At 40.3% G+C, this 25,858-nt stretch overlaps 2 protein-coding genes and 1 pseudogene across 2 annotated transcripts; 1 reads left to right on the top strand and 2 right to left on the bottom strand.

Annotated features, from left to right (window-relative positions):
* Nucleotides 1-1,170: 1,170 nt before the first annotated feature.
* LOC102720718 lies at nucleotides 1,171-1,869 on the top strand (annotated as a pseudogene).
* A 2,629-nt stretch (nucleotides 1,870-4,498) lies between these two features.
* LOC102720438 (peroxidase 4-like) lies at nucleotides 4,499-5,430 on the bottom strand. Its single transcript, XM_040525522.1, has 2 exons — nucleotides 5,348-5,430; nucleotides 4,499-5,248 (listed from the first exon to the last, which is right to left on the bottom strand). Exons 1-2 carry the CDS (start codon nucleotides 5,411-5,413, stop codon nucleotides 4,499-4,501), a joined length of 816 nt encoding a protein of 271 aa, XP_040381456.1. The 5' UTR covers nucleotides 5,414-5,430.
* A 13,866-nt stretch (nucleotides 5,431-19,296) lies between these two features.
* On the bottom strand, nucleotides 19,297-24,965 carry LOC102720157 (zinc finger CCCH domain-containing protein 43-like). The gene is made up of 10 exons (XM_015838112.2): nucleotides 24,630-24,965; nucleotides 24,041-24,136; nucleotides 23,667-23,876; nucleotides 23,135-23,206; nucleotides 22,807-22,902; nucleotides 22,258-22,458; nucleotides 21,652-21,749; nucleotides 21,446-21,533; nucleotides 21,025-21,363; nucleotides 19,297-20,169 (listed from the first exon to the last, which is right to left on the bottom strand). Exons 1-10 carry the CDS (start codon nucleotides 24,963-24,965, stop codon nucleotides 19,627-19,629), a joined length of 2,079 nt encoding a protein of 692 aa, XP_015693598.2. The 3' UTR covers nucleotides 19,297-19,626.
* Between the last annotated feature and the right edge of the window lie 893 nt (nucleotides 24,966-25,858).

The following is a 25,858-nucleotide window of genomic DNA, read 5'->3' as shown; positions in this document are numbered from 1 at the left end:
AGCTAAATTTTTAGAGCCATAGATGATATATTATCAAAATTTGAAAATGTTTTTAATTTTCTTGACTATTTGCTTGAATCTTAAAAATTTGTTGTTTAAAACAACGTAAGCCACTTCCAACCATATCAACAATTTGAAAATTTTTAAAAGATCGATGAGACGTATGTTGTAATGCGTGTATCATCCTAATAAAAGTATGTATATATAGAAAGAAACATAAAAGTAGCGTTAGAGAGTAAAGTTGTCATTTTTATCAGTTCACGGTGTAAAATAAGCCCAAATATAGTTTATGGAGCTAAGCGTTCAAATGAAATAGTTTAGGGCAGTAAAATAGACTTTTCTCTAGAAAATTTATATATAAAGACAAATTTAACAGTATATCATAGAAAAAATATGTACATTGATCTATGAAGGTTGTGCACTAAAAATATGTGTGTGTACATATATATTCATACATAGAAAAATTGTACATATGTAGTGTTCGCGTGGGTTAATGAGCTCATGAGCATTATCCGTAGCCTTTTCTACTACACCTCTGCCTTCATCCCAGTCACTCCTCCCATGAGTCCGAGGGGCAATCGATTGGCTTCTTGATTAAAAGAAAGTGAATCGTCATGTCTGTGAATAAAAAATAATTTATAAATATCCGGTGAAAAAAATATCAAAATAGACTCTAAATTTAAGATAAAAAGATTAAATTTTGGCCTACACGTAAACAAAAGCCGAAAGATAGGTGTGCTAAACCATATATAAACCAACGATTTAGCTACTAACTAAGTTGGGATTAAATTATATTCGATAAATCAACTCACTTGGTAACATTTAGCAAGCAGAGACTAGCTAGGAGAACAGAGTAGAGTAGACTATTCGAGAGGTACTCAATCCATTCCCCGCACGATCAAGCGCCCTGCAGCAATTAACAGATGAAGCAAACTTAGACGGAACGGCGCCACGCATGCGGTCCAACGAGGCCGGCTTCATCCATCCATTATCTTCAACAAAAAAATCATTTCTTTTCTTCCTTTGTTACTACTGTACTATCTAATGATCTCTAATGCAACCAATGTTTAATGCGAACTTATAAATACTGACACAAACATACGAAATCAAATCAAATACACATCGATCTCTCTTCCATCCTGCACTGCAGCTCGATCGGCCTCGATCACAATGGCCATCGCTGCCACGACCACCACCGATGGCAGAGCCGGCGTCTGCCTCCGTCCCTCCGACACCACAGCCCTCCCCACCCACGCGTGCGTCTCCATGGCGCCAGCCGACGAGGGAAGCCAGTGACGTCGGCGGCGGTGCCGCGTCATCTGCCTCGCCGCGCCAGTCGCCACGGTGGTGCTCCTCGGCGCCGCCGTCCTCGTCCTCTCCCTCACCGTGTTCCCCGTCCGCGACCCGGCCACCCGCCTCGTCTCGGTGCGCGTCGTTGGCGTCTCCCCGGACCTGTCGCCGCCGTCGCCGCAGCTCAACGTGACGCTGCTGCTGACGGTGGCCATGCACAACCCCAACCGGGCGTCCTTCTCCTACGCGTCGGGCCACGCCGACCTCCTGTACCGCGGCGCCCGCGTCGGGGACGCCATCGTCGAGCCCGGCCGCATCCCCAGCAGGGGCGACGGCACCGTCGAGATGGAGATGACGCTGCTGTCGAGCAGCTTCACGGGGGACGTCATGGCGGAGCTGATCGTGGACATCGAGGCCGGCGCCGTGCCGTTCGACGCGAGCGCGAGGATCCCCGGGAAGGTGGCCGTGATCGGGGCGCTGAAGCTGCGGGCGTTGGCGTACTCCGACTGCCACGTCGTCTTCGGCGTCCCGGAGATGGGGATACGCAGCCAGGAGTGCCATGATCATGCCAAGCTCTGAAGAGCCAGATGGCCGACCGCCGGCGTCCTTACGCATACAAGTATGTTGATGGTTACCTTGCGTAGTTGCGTATACGTATTAGGATTGTGTGAAATGCATAAATATGTGGATATTTAGGGCATATTTGGTTCTTCGTGACTTTATTTAAGTCTCTGTCACATCAAATGTTTAGACACTAATTAGAAGTATTAAATATAGACTATTAATAAAACTCACCTCATACTCTAGACTATTTCGCAAGACGAATCTATTGAGTCTAATTAGTCCATGATTAGCGAATGTGAGGCTACCGTAAACATTTGCTAATCATGGCTTAATTAGACTTAAAAAATTTATCTAATAAAATAACATTTATTTATGTAATTAGTTTTGTTATAAATCTATATTTAATACCCCTAATTAACGTCCAAACATCCGATATGACAAGTGACTAAAAAAATTCCATGTATCCAAACAACCACTTAATCATTTATCACTCTTCCTTTAGGCAATTCGACTCTGTACACAGAGGACAACAAATTGCTAAATGGCATACTGTAGTAGTGGCAAATAACTAAATGCTCCGTAAGTATATGTGTTGTTGCCTCTCGTTTATACTGTTCCATATACTCCTTCCGTCTCATACCGTCACATGATTTCATTCTTTTTACGCGAAACATTTTTTTTAAGATTATCATATTTATCAAAAATCTATATTTTTAATAAATTTAATGAAACATAATTAATATTTCACTACAACAAAAATGATTTTTTATGAATGATCACTCTCCAAATTCCAGGCATACCATGTGATGTGCTCAGTCACGAGGGAACCACCTAGAAAAATGATGTGTTATGTTAGTAGAAGGGCCAGTTAATGGCCCGTTGGCAAAAATAAAATTTCAAAATAATTAATATATATACCTAATTTTTTTATATGAAACTGGATAAAGATAAATTTTATATCAAAATTGTAGGACTTGACAAGATCTAAAATTTTAGTTGATAAATTTTTTTATTTAAAGTTGTCTACATGCGCAAATATTAACCGTAACATCTTACACTTATTTTTACAAAATATGAGATCTGTGTACTAAACAACCTCCACTGAAGATATGTTTTATATCAAAGTTATGTAGCTCGACCAGGTGTACAACATGATAATTGAATACCTTTTCATTTAACACCATTTATAGGCATTACAAGTTTATTAGGAGTGAAGTCAAAAGAATAGCATATTGGTCTCAAACAACATGTGTTTGATAGCGGTGGTAAGGATGTGTGCAATGAATTTTTGAGATCCTAGGTTTTAATCTTACTAACACAACATGTACAAACGTCGGTGAAAATAATAGTGCGGCTTGTAATATTCATTTTCCGGCCGGTGAGCCTAATATGGGGACGTGTTTACACATTTTAGGATGCTTTTTTTTTCTTATGATCAGTTTGTATAATTTTATTGATATACATTTATAAAATATACCCGTGCGTTGTACTAGGTAAGTTAATTTGTAAATTAAAATAAATATTGAAAAATATTTTGAAAATAAATTACGTATCGAGTCAGAAATTGATTGGAAAATCACACGTTCCGATGCTCTAACTTGTGGGTACGTTAATTTGCTTTCTTTGTGAACCATGGACAACTAGCAATATACACATTCTAACAGTATGGTACCATAATATTTATTTGTTATATGCATAATTTAATATCATGTTAGTTAATTTACTTTTTAAAAAATAGGTCCAATTGTAATTTAATCTAATTCAAATCATATATCAAACATACATGTGGTAATGAATGGTGATATTTGATAATAAAAATCAATTAATTGAAATAAAATTTAAATTTCACATTGCATAATTTTATCTATCATAGTAATATTGAACCGAAAAAATTTCATTACCATATACGTATTATCCACGACATGTATATATTAAAGATGGGCTAAATAGAAATTTTTTCGAAGGCATACGTGTGACTCTTTAATACAATGCAATTAGGAATATTCGCGTATATACTTGGTCATACTAGTGGCATTGTTCAATTGCGTACCGTTTTTACAAATTGCTTTCCAACTGTATCCCAGCATTTTGCCTCATGTTTGGTACTCACTCCGTTTCATAATATAAAATATTTGACTTTTTTTGCTTATAATGTTTGACCATTTGTCTTATTCAAAAAATTATGAAAATATCATTTATTTTTCTTGTGCCTTACATTGTTATCAAAAAAACTTTAAGTACGACTAGTTATTTTTTATATTTGTACTAAATTTTTAAATGAAACGAATGATCCAACGTTGAAAAAAAGTCAAACATCTTACATTATGAAACTAAACGGATGTAGTATCTTTTTACCCAATCTTCCATCATATTGATCATTACATTTTATCTCATCTCCTGAATAACCTTGTGTGAATCAAGACAAAAATTTAGAGGCATATATTTAGTTAAGCAACTCATGGACATTGAAGGAATTGGCTGCAATTTTAGAGGCATAGAACGAATTTTCTCATAATAAATGTTCAATACATGGTTGATAAATGAAAATAACAAAAGAACACAATTACACAATTTTCATGTACTACCTAAGCAACTCTGTTTGGTGGAACATGATTGACAATAATAATAAAAAAAAAAGCATCCCTCAGTTGTTGACCCTCCTGCAGCTGAGCCTCACCTCCACCGGCATCCTCTTCGGCGGCCGCATGTTCCCCATCTTCACCATCGCCTTCGCGAAGTCCTTGAAGAACGCCTTGCGGTTCGTCGCGTACAGCTCCACCAGGTCGCTCACCGGCCCGCCGTGTGTGTAGAGCTCCTGGTCGGAGGTGAGGAGGCCGCGCCGCGCGAGCAGGTCCTGGAAGTACCTGTTGTCGAACACCGTCGGCGTCTCCTCGTCGAACGGCGCCTCGCCGCTGCCCTGCTCGCACGACTGCCGCCGGAGCGCGGCGAAGGACGGGTCGATGTTGGCGCCCTCGTCGCCGTAGACGCGGTCCCTGTAGTTATCGCAGCTGTGGGCCTTGCCGACGGTGTGCGCGCCGGAGAGGGCGGTGAGGTCGCGGGCGTCGAGGCCGCGCTCCTCAAACGCCCTGAGGAGATCGCCGAGGCCGGCGACCGGGCTCGGGAGGCCTTCCTCGGCGGCGTCCCTGCTGGCGCGGCGCGAGTCCAGCCGGCCGAGCGGCACGGTCCAGGTCGGCCCGCCGACCACGGCGACGGCGTCGCGGGAGGCGAGGGCGAGGACGTCGGCGCAGGAGACGGTGGCGGGGCAGTCCTGCTCGAGCACCGACTTGATCTCGTCGACCACCTCGAACCCGGCGAGGGATTTGTTGGCGGGGTCGGCATCCTTCTCGCTCTCCATGGAGTCCGTGCGGTCGAGAAGAACGGAGGCATCACAGCCCTGCATCAATTTCGTCGATCAATCATCGTGAGACTAAAAAACAATTCGTTTTCCAGCTCGCCATTGGATCGAGAATGACAGACGATGACACTAGCTTACGTTGACGAAGCAGTCGTGGAAGAAGAGGCGGAGCACGGCGGGCGCCATGTCCAGCCTCCGCGCCATCACCGCGCGCACGGCGTCCTGCACGCCGGGGCACGTCTTCTCGTAGTAGTTCGGCGAGAGCTGCTCCGGCGGTCTGCCCTCGGCGGCGGACGCAACAGCCGCGAGCAGCAGCGCAACGACGACGAAATCCATGGAGAACACCATGGCTGGCTGAAAGCCTCAGCTCGATCGGAGATCAGGTAGACCAGCTCGCCGCGATTGATGGCTAGTGATCAATGAGTTTGGTTGTAGCTAGGATGATGAGTGTGAAGCTCATGGAACGGATGCTTGCATTATATAGTTTCCGGTCGATCTCACGGTGATTGATGCCTGCATCTGCATGCATGAACGGGGTCGCCGGTCTGCGCACGTGCACGCACGCATTGCGTGGGGTAGTTGGGTGGCGCCGCGCCGGAAACTCTGACGTTGGCGGCTTCCTGTGCCATAAGTCTAATCGCCACGAGTAAAACCAAAAAAAAATCTATTGGTGGTTGTAAACTTAAAAAAGATTAATATGTTTTTTAAATATTTTTTTAAAAAATAAGTCGTTTAACCAGAAGCGTGTGGTTGGAAAAAAAATTACTCCCTCTGTTTCGTAATGCAAGTCTTTTTAGCATTGTCTAGATTTATATGGATGCCAATAAATTTAGACACATATATAAATTATATACATTTATCAATAAATAAATATAGACAAGATTAGAAAGATTTACAATATAAAATGGAGGTAGTAGCTCATATGCCACCTGAGAAGCGCCCAATACGGATGGATAAAGACAACGCGAAAGAATGAACCGAGATCTGAGATTGACAAAATCTTAATTTTAATTTATTTTGAGTAACATCTTAATTTTAAATTTGACATCGCATCGTCCACTTCCATGCTTTTGAGAATATATGCATGGTTTCAACGTGGGAAATGTACATACGCATGGCTGCTAGAGAGTGATTATTTTAGTATTAGTATTAATTAGGGACATGCACGGGGTCCTGATCGTTTGGACCATTCCGAAGTATCCGACACCGCTTTTTCCCATAGTTATTTATTTTATCCTGGGGCCAGATTGGAAACCAGCCACAAAAAATTTGTTGTCGCCATAGGAGTGGATTAGTGTTTTGGTTAATTCGCCAAATTTTCGGTGCAAACTGATCAAAACTCGCAACTGATTTCTTTTATTTTTTATTCTTTCTTTTCCTCCGTGAGACAATTGATTTATTTATTATCTATAATCGTGTTTTTTTTTGTTGAATTTCTATTTTTACATGGATGGTAGAAGGGTCCCCGTTCCTTCTTGCCCAATGCCACACATCTCATTTAGTACATGCATACCTTTCTTATTGCTTCCGATAGGGAAAAGTGCATTTCTCTTCCTAAACTTTAAAACAAGATATGAATGACCTCTTAACTATCAAAACCGGCTCAGCCTTGACTGCCTGAGTTGTTTTGGAAATGAATTAAAACCGACTCAGCCTTGACTGCCTGAGTTGTTTTGGAAATGAATTAATTGGACCTAACGTTGTGCTTGCGTAGTATCCATTTAAGTAGTTTTATCTAACGTGGTATGTTGACTTAATCCACCTACGTAGACATGACACTTTCATGGTAAATCTACAAGAGAAAAATATTGGGGCACATTCATAACGCAAGACACTGCCCTTTATGTCATAAAGAAACTAGTAGTATTAGACACTACTCTTACAATACAAACGCTATTAATTCACATATAAATTTAATATTACGTATCTCTTATTATGTCTTATGCAAGACATGATTTTCTTCTCTTCATTTAATTAATTGTCACATCATCTTTTATTTTACGTGATAACTTATTTAATTATATGAATATCATCCTAGTCATTATAAGGGAACCAAAATCCATCAACTGATCTATAAAAATTTCACGAAACCCTCTACTGTTGTACTGTTCATTCTATTCTTGACCGTTCGATCCATCTTTGGATTTTGTTTCTTATTGTTACACTAGAGTACGCAAGATGTTTCGCTCAATGTTGCTTCGTTCGGTGCTTTTTTCTGATATATTTTCTTTCAAAGTCAATGAGTAAACTTTTTCCCACAGTATATAACTTGATTATTTGCAAACAGGCAATTGAATATTTTGGAACAGATCGAAATTACGCCCTCTCTATATATAAATTAAAATTACAAAAAATGTCTGAAACAATCTTTTTGAAACATGTTGCCAATGTGCATGGATGCACCGAATGATAACTAATCTGGTGACCGTGTGAGCTTACGTCATCATCTTTTCATTTATCCTTATGCTTATAAGTTAATATTTAAACTTTTATCTTAATTTTAGAGTTATTTTTATTGGCCTTTAATCATAAAAGCATGTATATAAAAAATTATTTATAAAATACTTTTCATTAACAAATATATCGTTTCCTTTTTTATTTCAAAAAGCCAAACGATGCCCTTGCAGATCCCCTACTTTGTAATGGTATTCTTTCTTCTCTCATGAAGCCACATTGTTTTTAGTCTTAGGATGATACATCAAGGGCGTAAATTAAGTCACATCATCTCAATTATTTTTAGCCTTAGGATGATATATGAAGGGTGTAAATTGTATCTCTTCATACCACCTCAATTTTTTTAGCCTTTGGATGATTCATCGAGAGCGTAAATTTCATATCTTTTCTCAAAAGGCACACCATACAACTGAACCATTTATAACTTACGGATAATTGATAAAGACATAAAAATATACATGAAAAAAAATCGTATAGTAAATAAGAATTGTTTTTAATTTATATCTACTATATTATCACACAGTTCTCCTGCAGCAACGTGCGGGGTATCCATCTAGTTTAATACTTCTCAACGGATTTGGCCGAATATGACAGGGAAGAGGAGTCCATCGCCGAGATGAGAGAGAGAGCTGGAGTTTGAAGAAGGGATACGAAGCAGACTTTTTCCTTAGTCTTGGATGGGCCGCAGCTACTAGACAGGCCAAAGCGGAGGGGCATAAATAGGGGTGTAAATGGGCCAGCCCATGAACCCGCTTATAGGTCAATTAAGTGGATAACTCGGCGGGCTACCCGTTTAATTGGCCTATAAACGGGTTAGCGGGACGGCCCACTTGTATCCTTAGGCGGAAAGCAGGCACAAGGATAGCGAGAGGATGGCGGAGGGATGCTAAACAGACTTATGCTGCTGCAAGGATAGGGAGGAAAACCAGACTACCAGTACTTGGGCAGGCTGGAAAAAAGAAAGAGAGTGGGCCAGATTTAGCCCGAAGTTTAAGAGTGGACTAGAAAGTTTGCACGCCTATTGATGTGCCACCTATATATCCTGTACACACCTTTTAGCGGCTTTTTAGTTTTATTTTTGCAAATATTTAAGGTACATATAAAAAGAAGTAACCAAACGACGATTTCAATACGGGGGCTGCTACCGGACGGGATACCGTTCAACCAACGGGATAAAAATCCTGATTTTGATAGTGAACCAAGACGCAACGTCCTCCGCGACAGCAAACCAAGACATGATGTCTTCTGCGGCGCTAACCATGCTCCTCGCCGCCGCGGTGCCGACCGTGCTCCTCGCTGCCGATGCCATCGTCGTCACGACGTAAATTCCGAGCGTCGTGTGCTCCTCGCTCCAATTCCATGTCGTCGCGACGTCAATTCCAGCCGCCGCGCGCTCCTCGCCGCCGATGCCACCGTCGTCATCGTTGTCGCCAATTCCTGATTCCTGGTGAGGGAGAGGGGAGGGAAGCAGAGGCTATGGGTGAGAGGAGGAGGAGTGTGAAGAGTTGCTGCATGCAGTTGGGAGGAGGAGGTGTGTGAAGCTTTGGTTGTTTGGTCAGTTAGACACCGTTCAAAGTATCATAGATGGTATATGTGAGGTACTATGTTACATGAAAGTTACTATTTTACCTAGCAATATAACTGTTACCTCAAGGTATCATATATGATACGTGTGAGCTACCATGTTACTATAGAGATAACATTCTTGTTACCTTGAGATACCATACATGGTACATATGAGATGTCATATTACCTCGGGGTATCATGTTACTTTGTCATGTTACCAAGCCTGGTACTCTTCAGGTAACAACCATGTACTTGGTCATGTTACCAAGTCTGATACCCTTTAAGTAACACCTATGTTATCTGGGAGGTAACATGTTATCTGAAAAGTAGTATAAATGGTACATGTGAGATACCATGTTATCTGGTTATGGTACCATATCTGATACATTGAGATATCATATACAATACATGTGAGTTAACATAAAATAACATGTTACTTGGTCATAGTACCAAGTTGATACCATTCAGGTATCACCCATATTACCCATTAGGTTAGCTATGTGATTTTTATGAGTATCAACTGGTTTCAAAACAATGTAACAAAAAGCAAAAAATAATGTCATAGTAGTAATATCCACATGCTATAAGAAGGTCTACCGTTAATACAATGGGACAAACCCAATTCCAGCAACGAATTGATATGCTCCTCGGTGCCAACTCTCTATGGCTCACTCCTCGGCTTGGCGCCAACTCCCTGCCCTTGTACTCCTTGCCATTATGAATCCTATTGTCCTCATGCTCCTTGCCGCTGATTCCTGCCATCCGCGCGTCGCTCATCGTCGATTCTTATTTGGTCTCAAGCGTCGCTCGCCGTCGATTCCTATTTAGTCTCACGCGCCTCCACGCACTCAACCTCACTTAACAACACTGGTGAGGAGTGTGTGCGCTGTGAGTAGTCGCACGAGCGAGAGCTTCCAGTATCACCTATTTTTTTTTGCTCTAATACTAGGTTAGTTCCATGGTACCATGTTACCTCTCAGGTAACATGGTATATATCAGGTACCATGTATGATACCTGACAGATAACAGTCATGGTAACATGAGTAACATGGTACCTCCCATATATCATGTGTAATATCTTAAAGGTAATAGACATGGTACCATGTTACCTCTCAGGTAACATGGTATCTCCCAGGTACCATGTATGATACCTGACATGTACCAGTCATTATAACATGAGTAACATAGTATATGTGATGTACCATGTGTGATACCTTAAGGGTACCAGCCATATATGGTATCTCTCAGATAGACATGGTACATGTCAGTTACCATGTATGATACCTGACAGGTACTAGTCATGGTAATATGAGTAACATGGTGGCTTCCATGTACCATGTTTAATATCTCTAAGGTATCAGACATGTTACCAGTGATGGTACCCATGTTACCTCTATGTTAACATGGCACAAGGCATGGTTCAAAAGTGTCAGATTGCATGGTACCTCTGAGGTAAACATGTTCCTAACATGTACCATGTGTAGGACCTCACATGTACCAGCCATAGTATTTCACATGTACCAGCATGCTAAAAAAAAAAATCACATATTCATCACATGTAAAAAAGTAAAAAAGATAGCCTATATATACCCGACCTCTCCCGCTGTTATTCTCATCCCAAAATCACCAAGCTCGATCGCTCGCTCGCTAGCTTCTCTTTGTTCTCTGCAGCATCTCCAGATCAATAGCATGTGAGCAAGTGCGTATACCCCAAAGCTAGCTAGCGATTGAGATGGCGGCCAACCCTCAAGCTCAGGATCCTCGCCGCGGCTACTGGCATTGCCGTCGTGGCCTCGTCCTTGGTCGGCGTGGCCACCGCAGCCGAGGCGCTGGCTCCTGGCCTGTCCGGAGCAGCAGCATCCTCTGGAGCCGCTGCCATGGCCGCACGAGACGTCGCCGTTTGAACGCTGGCCACAGCCACCGTTGGGTGCTCCATCGTTGGGATGGAGTGCGCCGCCGCGGTCGTCCACGTCGTCGTCGCCGTCGCCGCCGCCGGCCCCACGGTCGTCAACGTTGTCTCCGGCGTCGTTGCCGCTGCCGCCGCCGCCACGGTCGTCAACGTCGTCGTCGCCGTCGCCTGCTTTGTTTCGTGCTTGTGCCTATGAGTATTGTTCGATCCAATATGGCTGTCTGAGTGAGCGAGCTGTTATTACTGACCGCATCCCGTCGCTCTCCCTCCGAATGGGCTACCGTTCGGTAGTCTTTCTGTTTCAATATATGTTTGTTTCTAGTTGATTTGATTAGTAAAATTGCCCTCAATTATTTTATACATTTAATTAATTGTGTTAAAAACCTGCTATATTATGGACAAAGTTGGGAATTATTTTGTGTCTTTCGTATTTTCTCTCTTATCTTCCTTTTTAGTTCATCATGATTATAACTTTTCCTCAAAAACAAACCTATTATTTCCTTTTGCATTTTTTTTAAATTTTTGAATATTATCTCCATTGTTTTGATGGTTGAAAACAAATACATATAAAAACACTCTCACCAACGATAAAATACCATAGAGCACATGCTTCAATTACATCACATCCTATGATATTTCAGTGTTTCATGAGCTTGTGGAATTGTGGTTTGACTAAAAACACATACATACGGCAGAAAAGGTTGGTTGCACATCCTCTGCAGCACTGTCCCTGCAATACTGAAGACTGACAGGTGGGCCCCATAGGCCGTAGGGCCCACCTGTCAGATCTCAGTTCAAAAAGGTTAGTGTGCATTCTCTCTGTGACTGAATTTGTTATAGGTAGTATTCAAATGCAGCTGGCGCAGTACAGGTCGTCAGTAAAGGCGCCCTTGTCAGTTGTCACTCACATGATACTATCAAGGAACTTCCTGATAACCTTGTTCTTCCTGGCATTTCTATTGGGAGCAAATATGAAAGATACACGGTTTAGGATAGTGACCAACAAAATATCAGTTATTTAAGATGATCTAAGAAGATGAAAGTTGTGCAGAACATAGCAGTGGATATGATGACGATATCAACATCAATTGGTAATAATCGTATAGGAGTAGAATCCCCTAGCTAACTGAAGTTGGTTGTGCAGATAAATTTTTGACAAGCCGTTGCAATATGTGATCATACTTCAAAGAAATGTCTGTCGGCAAATAGTGGTATATATTTTCTATTTTCAACAAGAAAGCATGAGATGCAATAAATATTTGAGATATATAGCATTTGATCACACAAAATAATTAATTTACTACTTTTGTAACATATGCCTACCTTCAAGTACCAAATCGAATGGAAGCTTGACACACGTGTATCTCAACCAGATTAAAATATCAAGAACAGTCCTGGAATGAACAGATCAGGGTTGTACTCTGTTGTGGAGAACATTACCGCGTTGGCAAACGCCGGTACTAATCTATTTTTTCCTTTTTTCCATGCGCACGTTTTCTAAATTATTAAACAGTGTTTTTTATGAAAAAATATATGTAAGTTTAAGAAAAACTTAGATTAATCCATTTTAAATTTTGCAATAAATAATACTTAATTAATCATATATTAATGACTTTTTTCATTTTACATGCGCTGATTATCTAATGCGGATTGGCTTTTGCAAACGGGACCTACGGCGGGACACAAACGCTTTCACCCTATCTTTGGGTTAAAATTTTAAACATAAAGTTGAAGTTGATTTAAGGTTTATTCATCGTAGTTTATTTTTCAATCTTGGGTTTTAGGCCCTATTTGTTTTATTTAGGATTATTGTAAGCTGGATTATTAAGCTAGATTACTGTAAGTTGGATTACAATAAGCTATAATTTGTTTGTTTATCAGATTATTGGATAGGTTAGATTACTGGGTTCGTATGGCTAAAATCTGTAATGCCCTTAACTATTTAGGGTAAGTGGTGGCAAGGTGCGTAATTATTTCAAAATGTTAAAGAGCGGTGGGTTTTTACCAACCAATAATCCAAAAAAACATCTATGAAGGTGCTTATCAAATTATAGATTATAATAAGTTATCATAATAATCCATCTGTTTGTTTTAGATTATTCCTAATGATAGAGATTATAATAATCTCAAGTGTATATATGTTTTACTTACAAATTATTTTTTTTTCGTAACTATGTTGTTTGTTTTTTTCCAGGAAAACGAGATGAACCCCTTTGTCGTGATTTGTTGACGGAGTGATTTGTCATTGGTATTAGCCCTTGCTCTTAAACCGCATACTCGTGATTTGTCGATGGAGTTAGTCAGGGGTGATTTACTGGTGGATCAGATCGATAGCTCTTGTATTGAGATTTGAGAGTGATGGTGGATTTGTCGATAAATAGAAAATATGTGATTTATTTAGGAAAGAGAAGAAACTTCTTTTTGTGACAAAAAGAAGAGGAGAAGACGCAGCAGAGCGAGGAAGTTCTTGCATTGAGAGCGACGGTGGATTCACAGATGAATAGAAAGTATGCGGGTTTTTTAGGATGGAGGAGAAACTCCGCCTTTTTTTCTGAGAAAAAGAAGAGGAGAAGCCGCGACCGACTGAGGAACAGAGCTCGCGACTCGACTTAAAAAAATTATACTACCTTTACAAAAACATGCTAATATTTCATATTTACAACTAGGTTCATTGCGAGAGTCCATGTCGTTGATCTACGATCGGACAATCACAAGCAAGGAGAAATGTCTAACTAACGGTCCCGCCACATGGACACGCTATCCGGCTGAAGTGATTTTTGTATTATTAAAACACAATAATGGCTGAAGTGATTTTTGTATTATTAAAATTATTCTCTTGATCTGGAAAATACAAAACAATTCCAGAGTGTATAATTAAACATGGATAATTTAATGAAAATATCTTCAAGCCATATTGTATTAAGGATGCCCTCATAAAAATGGAAGATATATTGATGATAGTCTTCATCAGTAACCCGGTTATCCATTTGATTAGCTGTCATGTCAGATAAGTTGCGACCTTAATTGGTGTGTGCTGAATGACTACCCGGCTAAGTTAAATGTACCTTTAAAATCGATTCCAGATACAATGCATGAAGATTTTTGCCAGTAATTAAAAAAACAACAGATGAACTCAATGTCATCTTGGAAGCTAGGTTTTTTTTTATCTTTTCGGGTCTTAATTGCTCTCTAAGCCAAGAATATATATGTTGCAAAGCTTGGGGTAGCTCTAAAACCAACTCTCTTCTCCCCGTCCTTTCTGCCTGCTGTTCTCTAGCAACAAATTTTGTCATGAGCTCTTCAACTAGGGTTAAAAACGGTACGAAAAATCCTGACCGTACCAGCTACCGTTTTCGTTTTGTTCCGACCGTTTTAGCCGGTAACACTATTGCCGGAAATGGAAACGGAAATTATCCGGAAATGGTAGCGGAAACGGCAATGTAATTTTTCTGACCGTTTTGTCGGCATTCCGTATTCGGCTGGAAATTTCCAAAAGCCCAACTAGCCATGTCCCAACTCCTTGGTTCACATGAAAATTCCGTATTGGGCCGGCCCATTAACTCTAACCCTAACACGCAGCACGCTGCAGCACGCTAGCACGCACGCACGCACAACACAATCGCACACCGCACACGGTCTCGCGAGCCAGCCAGGAGACGCCGAGACGCCGCCGCCGCTGCACACCGCACGGCCGTACGGGCGCGGGGCGCACCGCCGCTGCGCCGCCGCCAGACGTGTCGACGCCGCGCCATCACCGCTGGCCTCCGCCGCGCCTTAAGCCGTCTAGCCGTCGCGCCATCCACCGCTCCACGTGGCTGCGCCGTCGGTCGCCGCAACAGCGCTGCTCGAAGCCGTCGCCGGTCGCCCATCACTGCTCCTGCTGGACCTGTGACCGGCAGTCCAGCCCCATTGTTCATGGTTCAATGGTTGTCTTCTAATCGTTTTATCTATTCCCTGTAACTGAAGAATGCTAATTGTGGTGTCATCTTATGATGTTATCGTATTCGTGTACTTATGTGATGTCGACTTTTGTATTGTCTCATGGAGTTATGGTTTCTTTATGTTGTTATAGACTTATCGTGGTCATCGACTCTCCATATCCTTAGTATGATATTAATTAATCTAATGTGAGTATGAAATGAACAATTGGTACTATCAACCTGTCGTGCGGTTATTCTTAATGATATATTGTTCTTTTTGACATGATTTCCGCATCGACTGCTATCGATATATTTCCGTTCTGGTGGTACCGTTTCCGGAATTTCGATGATACCGATACCGTTTCCGTATGTACCGTTCCGTTTCCATTTCCGAACAAAAAATATGGAAATGGAAATAGGATAGATAGTTTTCCGACCGTTTCCAGCCGTTTTTAACCCTATCTACAACAAAATAGACTCGGCCGTTTTCAACCCTATCTGTGACAAAATAGACTTGCTTGCCATGGGCTCGGAACGATGCAAGTGTGAGCAGAGGAGGCTACCAGTCTACGACAAACTAACAACCACACATGTTTATCGAGCTGCACTACTAGTGCTGACTGGCAAAACATGTCTCCCATACTATCTTTCTACATATCATCTCGTCGTTGTTGTTCATTGGAAAGTGACAAGTTGAACGATCGCAGGCCCTGTTGTTGCTCATTGGAGTGTCTTGTGGCAGGTACTTCGGCAATAAGTTCCATCCTGGTCACAACAGCTAAACCAGCAAACTTAGGCATGACTAGTGTGTCTCTCTCTGGGCAGCTGTGCCGTGCTAAAGCAGCAGGTCCTGAAACAACTCACTTGAGTGATGGCTCTTTGCTTCCTGTTGCCTCTAATTCCTCCAAAACTTTTGTTCATTGGTTTGGTGTTCTTACTGCTCCCTTCTTCATTGATGGTAGCTACCATACTAGCTGCTAAGACAGTAGAAAATAAGATGATAGGTACACCTATATGTTGTCTGGCAGTATGAGTATGAGGGAATGCACTGTGCGTGAGTATGTAAGTGATTCAGTGATGACGTTTTTTGTTTGGGTGTAGCCTTTTATTTTATTTTTTTCATGGTTCGTTAGGCATGGGTACAATATAAACATAGAATTGAATAAGGTGTACCGTTCCCTCTAGAGAAAGAATTAAATTGGTATTTCTTGTTCTATGCTCCCTCCAGTTCCATAATTCCTATTGTTTTGAATAAGGGCGGGCTCAAACTTTTAAAACTTTGAGTATTAATAACTTTTAAAGTTTTTAGTTTGTAAACACTAGGACAACACGTATAAATGACTTATAAAGAGTAGTCTAATAAAAGTAAACATTTATTTAATTTTTATATATTTTAATAAGAATCATAGTTAAAGATATATGTAGAGCATGTACATTAGTGAGACAATGGTCGTCTATATTTATCCAAGTCATATTAGTCATCATACGTCACATCATTAACTCAATAAAAACTTAGTTGATGTCTCTTCATTCATCTACTACTTGGGCACATGCTCCCAGGCTACATGCAACATATTTTACAGAAAAACTTTATGCATTAGTTACATGCAACAGATACAAAACATAAAAAATATTATATTAAATATGGTACAAATAATGAAATAGACACGCCATTGTATAACTTATTTGTTTGCTATCCACGTATATCTAATCTATGATATAATGCACCAACTTGTTTTACTCGTCATCATCATCATCATGTGACACGTCAGACATCTTAAATTCATCTATATCGAACGAGCGGTGCAGATGCATTTCCCTCCCACCTCTCATCCTATCACCGATCTCTTCTATCGCTCGGTCGTCTTTAGATCTGGTCATCTTTAGATCTGCTGTAGTGTAGCCTGGCGTCTGGTGTTGCCGCTCGAGGTACGAGCGAGTTGTGCCACCGCCACCACAGGAAGCTCCTACGTGTGTGCCGCGTCACCCATAGGAGTCCCAAAGGCAAAGCATTGCTTGTAAGGCGACATGGGCAGTGATCAATGGCGTTGTGATCCTAACTCCTCCCTCCCTCTCTTCTCACCACCGTACGTACATAGAAAGCCACTAGAAATCGGGCGATTGTAGGGATGGCCGTGGTGAGACCTTGTCCACCTCAAGCTTAGGTGGTGGCGTGTTTCTGGCAATGGCTCAGCCAAATCCAAGGGCAACTCCAATAGCGGCGATAGCCAGGTAGATCAGGGATAGCAGAGACGGTGGCTGGCGATTATAGACTGGAAGTGTCAGGGGCGCGCAGCTGTAGCGGTAGAGTGTTAGAGATCCTCGCCTTTTTTTAACCTACCTTTTCTTCCCCATTAAAATCGATTTTGTGGTGCAAAGTATGAACCTTTTTGCCAGTAATTAAAAAAATAACAGATGAACTCAATGTCATCTAGGAAGCTAGGTTTTTTATCTTTTGGGGTCTTAATTGCTCTCTAAGCAAAGAATTTATATGTTCCAAAGCATGGGGGTAGCACTAAAACCACTCTCTTCTCCCATACTGCTCTACTAGTGCTGGTGAAAATATCTTTCTCCCATATTAGCTTCCTAGGCATGATCTTGTCGTCGTTGTTCATTAGAGAGTGATGAGCTGAAGTATCGCATGACACAGCAGTGCTTATTTTCTGCAAGGTGATTTGGCAATAAGTTCCATCCTGTTTACAACAGCTAAACCACCAAACTTAGGCATGACTAGTGTGTGTCTCTGGGCAGTCATGGCATGCTAAACTACCACCAAACAGAGGTCTTGCAACGGCTCACTTCACTCTGCTTCCTGTTGCCTCTAATTCCCCCGAAACTTTTGTTTCATTGCTTTGGTGTCCTGCTAGTGCTCTTCTTCGTGGCTCTACCTACCACACTAGCCACTGAGACAGTACAAAACAAGATGATGGCTAGACCTATACGTGCTCTGGCAATACGAGTATAATTGAATGCATTGTGCGTGAGTATGTAAGTGATGTTGTGATGGGGATTCTTGTTTGGGCGTAGTTTTCTTATTTTATGTTTGCGAGGTTCTTTTGGCACAGGTACATTATATACATATAGAATTGAATAAGGTGTACTCTTCGCTTTATAGTTGTGCACAATAATTAAGAATATGTTAAATTGGTATGGCTTGCTATATGCTCCCTCTAGTTCCGTAATTCTTGTTGTTTTGTATAAGGTCAAAACTTTAACTATTAGTAACTTTTAAAATATTTAGTTTATAAACACTAGGACAACCTGTATAATTGAGTCGTAAAGAGTAGTTCAATAAAAGTAAACATTTGTTTACTTTTATATATTTTAATATAAAATTAAAGTTAGATATAGATTTATAGCATGCACTATAGTGAGACAATGGTCGTCCATATGTATATACGTCAGATTAATCATCCTACGTGGTATCATTAACTCAATAAAACTTGGTCGTCATCTCTTCGTTCATCTGCTATTTGGTCACGTGTTCCTATGTTGCATGCAACATGTTTTATATAAATACTTAATGCATTGATTGTATGCAACAAGTAGAAAACATAAAAGTAATATATTATTGATATTCAATAGATAACTCATTATATAACATGTATGTTTAGATATTTGTTTATGTCAAATACATGTTGGATGACCAATTGACCATGTCGTCGTCCAAGATGATAAGAATTATCATACTGGACAGAGCAACTATTATATATTTGAAATGCTAACTACGCTAGGATACATGAGAAGACGCATTCAATTTGTATGGCATGCAAGGAAAAAATATGGGGAGAAAGCCTTGAAGTATTGTAGCAATTAACATGTTATAATTAAATTTACAGAAAGAATGGAGAACTCTCAAATGTTATAACTAAATTTACAATACAAAACATATTAGGGACCACAGTCAGACACCATCAAAAAAACATAGATAGTGATTACTTTTTAGAAGTATAAACGCAAACGGTGAAAAAACACGCACATTATTACTTTGAACGCAAACCCCTATAAGCACCTCAAAATATTGGATTAGTCCTATCTTAAAATTGAGGAAGTGGAGTATGTTGAGACTGACGAAGTCGATCACCATTGCGCCTCGCTATCAACATATACTTTTCCTACCGTTGAAACAATAACTAGCTATAAATGCACACACCAGTGCCAAATCTGTCTGGGTAGTAACCTAATCATATGAGATAAGCCTATTTAGCAAGATAGATCCTGAATATCGTAGTGACAATACTGGCTTAATAGACTGTCATGAACAGTGCAATTCAAGATTCATATGTTCGACTTGGTATTTGATGCAAACTTGCTTTTTTTTTAGGGTTCGCGTTGGTACCCTCCTATCACCTACTTCACAAGAAGTCTTTGTAACCCCTTAGCTTTCAATGCAGATCATTATGTGATCGATGCACTGTTGCAACACAAATGAAAAGTCCACAGTTCGTACAACCAATCGCCACAACTCATTTAGACACATAACAGCAAAATTAAGTAGCATAAGACCGTACATCACGTTTAAATAATAATCTCCTGATCAGCAGGAACACCCAAACTAGACTTGGCCCTTATTCCTGCTTCACTTTGCACATCCTTTTCAGCCACCCAAGCCTTACCCGAGGAGTAGTGAGGGTAAGAAATATTTCCCTATATTCAGGTTTAACAAATAACATTGTAGCAATGAAATGCTCGTCGCTGCCTTCATTAGCTCCAGCATCAACAACCATCTCCATGATCTCAGAAATGCCAAATCCTACTGAACCCATCCTCACTGAAGCTTCTGAATTGGTCAATTTGCCGTTCTCATTCTGAACGAGATGACTGTACTCTGCATCGGCAAAACATTTCTGACGATCCATCGAATTATCTGGGACTTCACTAGATTGTCTCCCTAATGTAGTAGCTTCTTCATTTCGCATGTCGACATCCTTGTCGATGATCGTGAGATCATTTGCTGCAAGGGAACACTTCTTGGTGCCAATGATAGCATTGACACCCGTATTAGCTTGATTTACTGCAGGAACTGAACCCATCCTACCCTCGAAAATTACATTTAACAAATCAACACTTTGGAGAGGGTCAAACTGAAATTTTTCACAATCCATTACGGCCTGAAAAATAATTGGAAGAATAACATGGTTGAGTTAATAAAAGAGAGACAAAACTAAGCTGTAAATGGAAAAATAAATTACGCCTAATCGTCTGTAATAGATCATAGTTGTGGATTATATATATACGTATATTTGAATTTGAAAAGGAATGTTTCAGAAATATTGAATTTGTAATGTTTTATGTAATAACTAGAATAAACTATATTATCAAGAAAAGATGAAAATAAAACTACACAATGTAGTAATTTATACATATCAATTATAAATTCTGAAACTAATAAATAAAGAAAATGTAAAATAAAGGGATAACAGTATTAAGATCCATTCCATACCAGACCTAGAATTGAAGCAATAAATAAATGAGTTGTTTTATCATATACAAACTTAACAATGATGGTTGTCAATGTAGAGAGCTATAAAACAGAAGTGCAAGAATCTGATCTGACACATTGAGATAGTATTTGACATCATGCAAGTTCTCTAGAAAACCCAGCTTGTGTTTGCATACGTTATTCAATTTGCGCATTTAAAACGTAAAGTTTTTTTTGTCAAATAACATGTATAGTTATATTAAATTATCAAGGAACTATGCATATAGGGATTATAAGTTTTTATGGTTATTTATATCTCGTATGATGTCATATTATTTGGACTTGAATGGTATGAAATATATGCGTGATATTGCTAGCCTCTAAGTTAGAACAAGTATTATCCATGAAAAAAACTCCCTCCGGTTTTTTATATTTGACGCCGATGATTTTTGAATAATGTCTAACAAAAAATTGGAGGGAGTACTAGCCTTCATTAACAGTGAAAACTCTAGTAATGGAGGGTCTCTGTCAATTGCATGAATACCTGAACAATGTGATGTACTATCTTATCTGCGACCATATTTTGCTTGAGCAGATCACGCAAAACACAAATGCTCCCTAGTGTTTGAAGTTTCACTAGCCTTTCTTTATTCCGTCTCTCCATCTCTTGGTCTGGTCTTGTCAATTTGAAGATCTCATTCCGTATATTGCAAGAAATTCCAAATGCTTCTTCACATATATTAGACAGTTCTTGTTTGAACGTAATTTGCTCACCATCAGCATCAGCTGTGAGGTGTTCATTCAGAAAAGAGCAAAGTTGCGCAAACATTGGACAGAAGGTTGGCTCAGCAACAGCCTTTTCTAACATAAGATTTACCACATCCTGAGTAAAAAGGAAGAAACAAGTCAACAACAGTCAAATGCAGTGCTGCTAGAGAAAAAAAAATACTTGGCATAAACCAAACCTTTAAAACATCTGGTCCAGTGATTCCAGCTGCTAGTAACTGTCCCTTCAGTAGATCAAACTTCTCGGGTGTCAATGTGTTCAGTATACTGTTCAATGAACAAGAACGAAAAATAAGCAAAAAAAAATTTACTATGCAAATTTTAATTCCTGAGTATGACATTAAAGGGAGCAACAGAAAGTTCATATTTCCAAATCAAGGAGTACCCTTTCACTGCTTTCAGGACACCATCTTTGTCAGAGAGATTGCTTCTCCTGATTGACCAACGGACTTCAGTCGTAGGACGTGCTGAGGTGGTAGCAACCTGATGTTTACAATAAAACCAGAATGTTACAATAATCATTTGCGTGTCACAGTTAAATGGCCGTAAAATGTTTTTTCAGAGATAGCTCTGCACATCAAAATTTTTATCCTGGACTTGGGGTGTTGTGTAGGAAAAAATTTTAGGCGATAATTTTTGCTATACAAAATTCAGTCACAGAATTTGAAAGGACATCTGAATGATCAGTGATACCACGTGCAATCAGGTAAATGACAATTTCTATACCTCATAAGCATGAAAAGCAACATGAACATGCAAATGTAACAAGTTCAGGTGCAGATTTATGTTTTTCTACAACAAAAGTAACTCACGGATTATCCACCAAATGTAAAAGAGGATAACTATTTCACTATTAACACGGCTGAATTTAAAACTGGTAAATGAAGTCTTGCATCAAACTAGTACTACAAAATTGAAGTACTATCCAGGAATATGAATAATATAGAGGTTATGTAGCACAAATACTACCACACTTGTATTTCCAAAGTACCTGAACTTTAGGAACATACTGGAAGCTTGATTGGTGATACTTGTTTTGCTCTTTTTTTTTCCACCCTAACTCATAGGATTCTTTTGTTTCATGGATGTTGTCCCAAGATTTCCCTTCCCCAGCAACCACCTGAGTTTCTGCAGACCTTGAATGCCAGTCACGGCTGTCCTTATCAAAGCGTTTGTACCATGGAATTTGTACCTAAATAGACAATAGTTATCGAAAAGATATATATCTATAATACTATAAAAGAAGGTAGTGCTAGCGATGAGTCTGTCACAATCATTATCACTGTCATGTGGACCATTGTATTAGCAGAGCACACTTATGTAGTTGCATGACTCAAATTTCTAAGTGTGGTATTTTTTTTTGTTTTTTAAGATAAAAGATTTTCTTGTGTATTTTCTAAAGACAGTATAACACACATGTAATCTTGTTTCAGCCAATTAAACATATTTTCTCAACAAGGCATATTACAACACATAGTCATTTAGGGAAAGGAAAACGACATCAGGGTGCTCTGACTGTCACATGGGGGGGAGTTCTCACATAATTTGGTTCATTGCGAACCGACATTTGATCACCAACAAGGAGTTCCTTCATATCTTCCATAAGGTCGAAGATGTCCTTAGGTGGATCGATAATCTGCATAGACTTAAAATTCAGACACTTGAATGATGTGAAAGGATGTCACACGTTCAGGTAGAGGACTCAAACACGAATAATTTTTGTATAAGAGTCATTTCTTAACTATGGAAAGTTACGACAGATGTTCTACAACGACGTATTTATGCTTCTTTGTAATGAATTGAAGAACGTTGTGTTCGACCTAACAATATATGTAGTTTTGGCACAATGAATAAAATATAGTAGTCACCTGATGCAGTTGAAGAAGTTGATCCCTTGTGTAACAGATTCCTTTAGAAGGTTGAAAGAGTGAATTCCCAGGCTTCAGCAGATTACTACAAAAGTCAGCACAGCAAAAGGTACTGACCATAAAAATATCTCTTCTTGCAAACGGAATCACTGTTGTCCGACAATATTCCGATTGACTTTAACTCTTGCTATGCACCAAAGTCCATGCATGATAGGCAGTGACTAATGCTAGCTTGTTACTCAAAACATGCATGTTTCATTCTTGTATCAAACTACAAAACTGTTGAATTGGATGGGAATTTCCTAGTTGGAGAAATAGGGCTGTTTTGGCTGACTGTCCTACCAAACTGAACCTTAGTCAAGTATTGGCACAACTTTTTTTAGTAGGGTGGGGATTATAACAATCGTATTGACTACGAAAATATTGGATTAACCCAAACGTTTAGCAAGCACTCTTTAAGCCACAAATACTTTGTATGGTTCGTTTTTGCATCACAACGAAAGCAGCCCCAAAATTTCGAAATAGAACTTACTTGATCGACATCTTGAGATGGATTAGCCTGCTCATTCGATTCTCCGTGATCAAGCACCGAGTAAATGTTCTTTTGAGAGGATGCTTGATTGGCATGGCCTGAAGCAACCCACTTCTCCTGGTCTGAGCCTCGATCTGGGTGGTGAAACCTGCAGGTTGTCCCAAATTTGCAGGTTCCCCTATTCATATAGTATGAACACAATCCTGCCCCCTGCAAAACAGAAATTTATGAAGTAAATATTGGAGTTAATAGTATTGGTTATGATGAATGGAAAACACAAAATAAAATCTTTGCTAAAATCGATGGGCCTAGCTATCCTAACACTTCATGGTGATGGAAACAAACACCACATGGAAAGAAGTATGCAGACTTACTGGACGAAGTGGAAGCCCAACAAGGTTTAGGTTTACTTGCTCAACTTCTGTTTTGCCTCCATTATGTTGGTAGTTGCATGCTTTCGCAAGAAAGTACTGAAAATCACTTTCAGTAAGAAAAATGTTACTTCTCACGATATAATGCATCAATATTTTAAACTTTGATCATTAGTAAAAATGTCAAAAGGATGTTACTAGATTTATCATTAAAAACTATGAAAATAAACAACTCTTTTTTTATTTAAAAAGAACATATTTATATAAATATTATTGATCAAAAATAACATCTGAAACACCATGTCAAGATCCAGAAAGTAGCTAGCTATATTTTGCAATAGTAGTAGTAATTTACAATCTTTTATTCCCTTGCATACTCATCAACTGTTTTTTTCTTGTCAAATTTTGAGTATATCTTTTAGAGCCTACCATAAATTTACACTCTCATCTTTTCGCTTTTGATTATGCTTATAATTCAAAATTTTAATTTTTAAACTTAAAATTAGAGTTGATTTTAAAGTTTTTCATCGAGGTATATGTGTGTGTATATATATATATATATATATATGCCCTATGATACATTCATACGTACCATTGGCATCTGCTGCGTGATGCGTCCAGGCGGATGGTTGAGCTTGCAGTCCATCCCGTACTTGCATGTCACGAACCGCAGGTAGTGGAGGCAGTCCGGCTGCCCGGGCCGCCGCGGGTGCTTCATCTCCACCTTCTCGCCGGCGCCTGCTTCGGAGCTCTGCTGCCCCCCGGGGTGGTTGTACACGCACCTCATCCCGAACTTGCAGCTCCCGAACTTGACGTAGTAGCTGCAGTCGTGCTGCCCGGGCCGCCGCGGGTGCTCCTCCGCCGCCGGCTTCGCCTCGCCGGCGCCGGCCGCAGCAGCTGGCCGGTCGTCATCCCGAGGCGGCGGCATCGAGACGGCGAAATTATCGTCGTCGGCGGAGGAGCTCCGGCTCGGAGGAGGATGCATTATTGATCGGGGACGATCGATCAGCAATCTAACCGTAAATTGGGGGCCGGTCTTGTATTGTATTCGGTCGAAGTGCTGTTTAAAACTTGATTATAGGGAAGCGACGATGGATTAATGAGTGGGTTAGTTGGGAATGTAACCACGCGGGGGACGGGGGCACAAGCAGCGAGGTAATCGCGCAGGTGTTTGTTTGGGGGGAGGGAGACGTGGAGTCGATCGAGGGGGGAGACGAAGCGGCTTCACCTGCGGGCGGCGGCGACGCTTCATTCGCTAGTTGTGCCGCCGCATCGCTTTATTACTGCTGCACGTATCTTCGTATTGGTGTATACGCGAAAAAAAAAGAGGGGTAGGAACCAAATAAACCTATCGATATTTACTCGCAAGGACACACCGGGCTGGCGGAGCATATATCTAGGGCTCTATTTATACCCCTAATATGACACGAATCAGAAATCTTGAATTTTCGTATCTCCATTAATCTTTCCGAAATCGGATTCCCTTCCTAACTTGACTCGTATTTATTTCCTTATCCCTATCGATCTCCTTTCAATCCAGACATCTTTCCAAATTCGACACCTCTGGCCTTGTTTCCGAATAGAATTTTAACATACCAAATTAAATTCCATCTGCGATCGTGTCGAACTCTGCATATACGGTCTCAAATTCCAACCGAGCTACGCAGCTCCAACGTGCTGCGTGTACGTATGCATATGTACTTGCTACAGTACGCTGTAGTAGTCGATCTCAACCGTTTTCTTTTTTTTCTTCACAATTCTCTCCATAATTTTCACTTGATTTTGCCAACCTTTACACATGTCTTGCGAAGTCTATTAGAA

Source organism: Oryza brachyantha, chromosome 6 (assembly GCF_000231095.2).
Source record: "Oryza brachyantha chromosome 6, ObraRS2, whole genome shotgun sequence".
NCBI lineage: Eukaryota > Viridiplantae > Streptophyta > Magnoliopsida > Poales > Poaceae > Oryza > Oryza brachyantha.
Note: the sequence above shows the minus strand (reverse complement) of the source record. Positions and strands in the feature narration are given on the sequence as shown.

Bases quoted from the DNA above. Each gene is read 5' to 3' on its own strand.
- LOC102720438 (XM_040525522.1), bottom strand. From the start codon at position 5,413: ATGGCGCGGAGGCTGGACATGGCGCCCGCCGTGCTCCGCCTCTTCTTC. The intron at 5,249-5,347 runs GTAAGCTAGTGT...AAATTGATGCAG, and splicing joins TCCACGACTGCTTCGTCAAC to GGCTGTGATGCCTCCGTTCT.
- LOC102720157 (XM_015838112.2), bottom strand. From the start codon at position 24,965: ATGCCGCCGCCTCGGGATGACGACCGGCCAGCTGCTGCGGCCGGCGCC. The intron at 23,877-24,040 runs GTAAGTCTGCAT...TCTGTTTTGCAG, and splicing joins TTGGGCTTCCACTTCGTCCA to GGGGCAGGATTGTGTTCATA. The intron at 21,364-21,445 runs GTTTGGTTTATG...CTTTTTACTCAG, and splicing joins CTGGACCAGATGTTTTAAAG to GATGTGGTAAATCTTATGTT.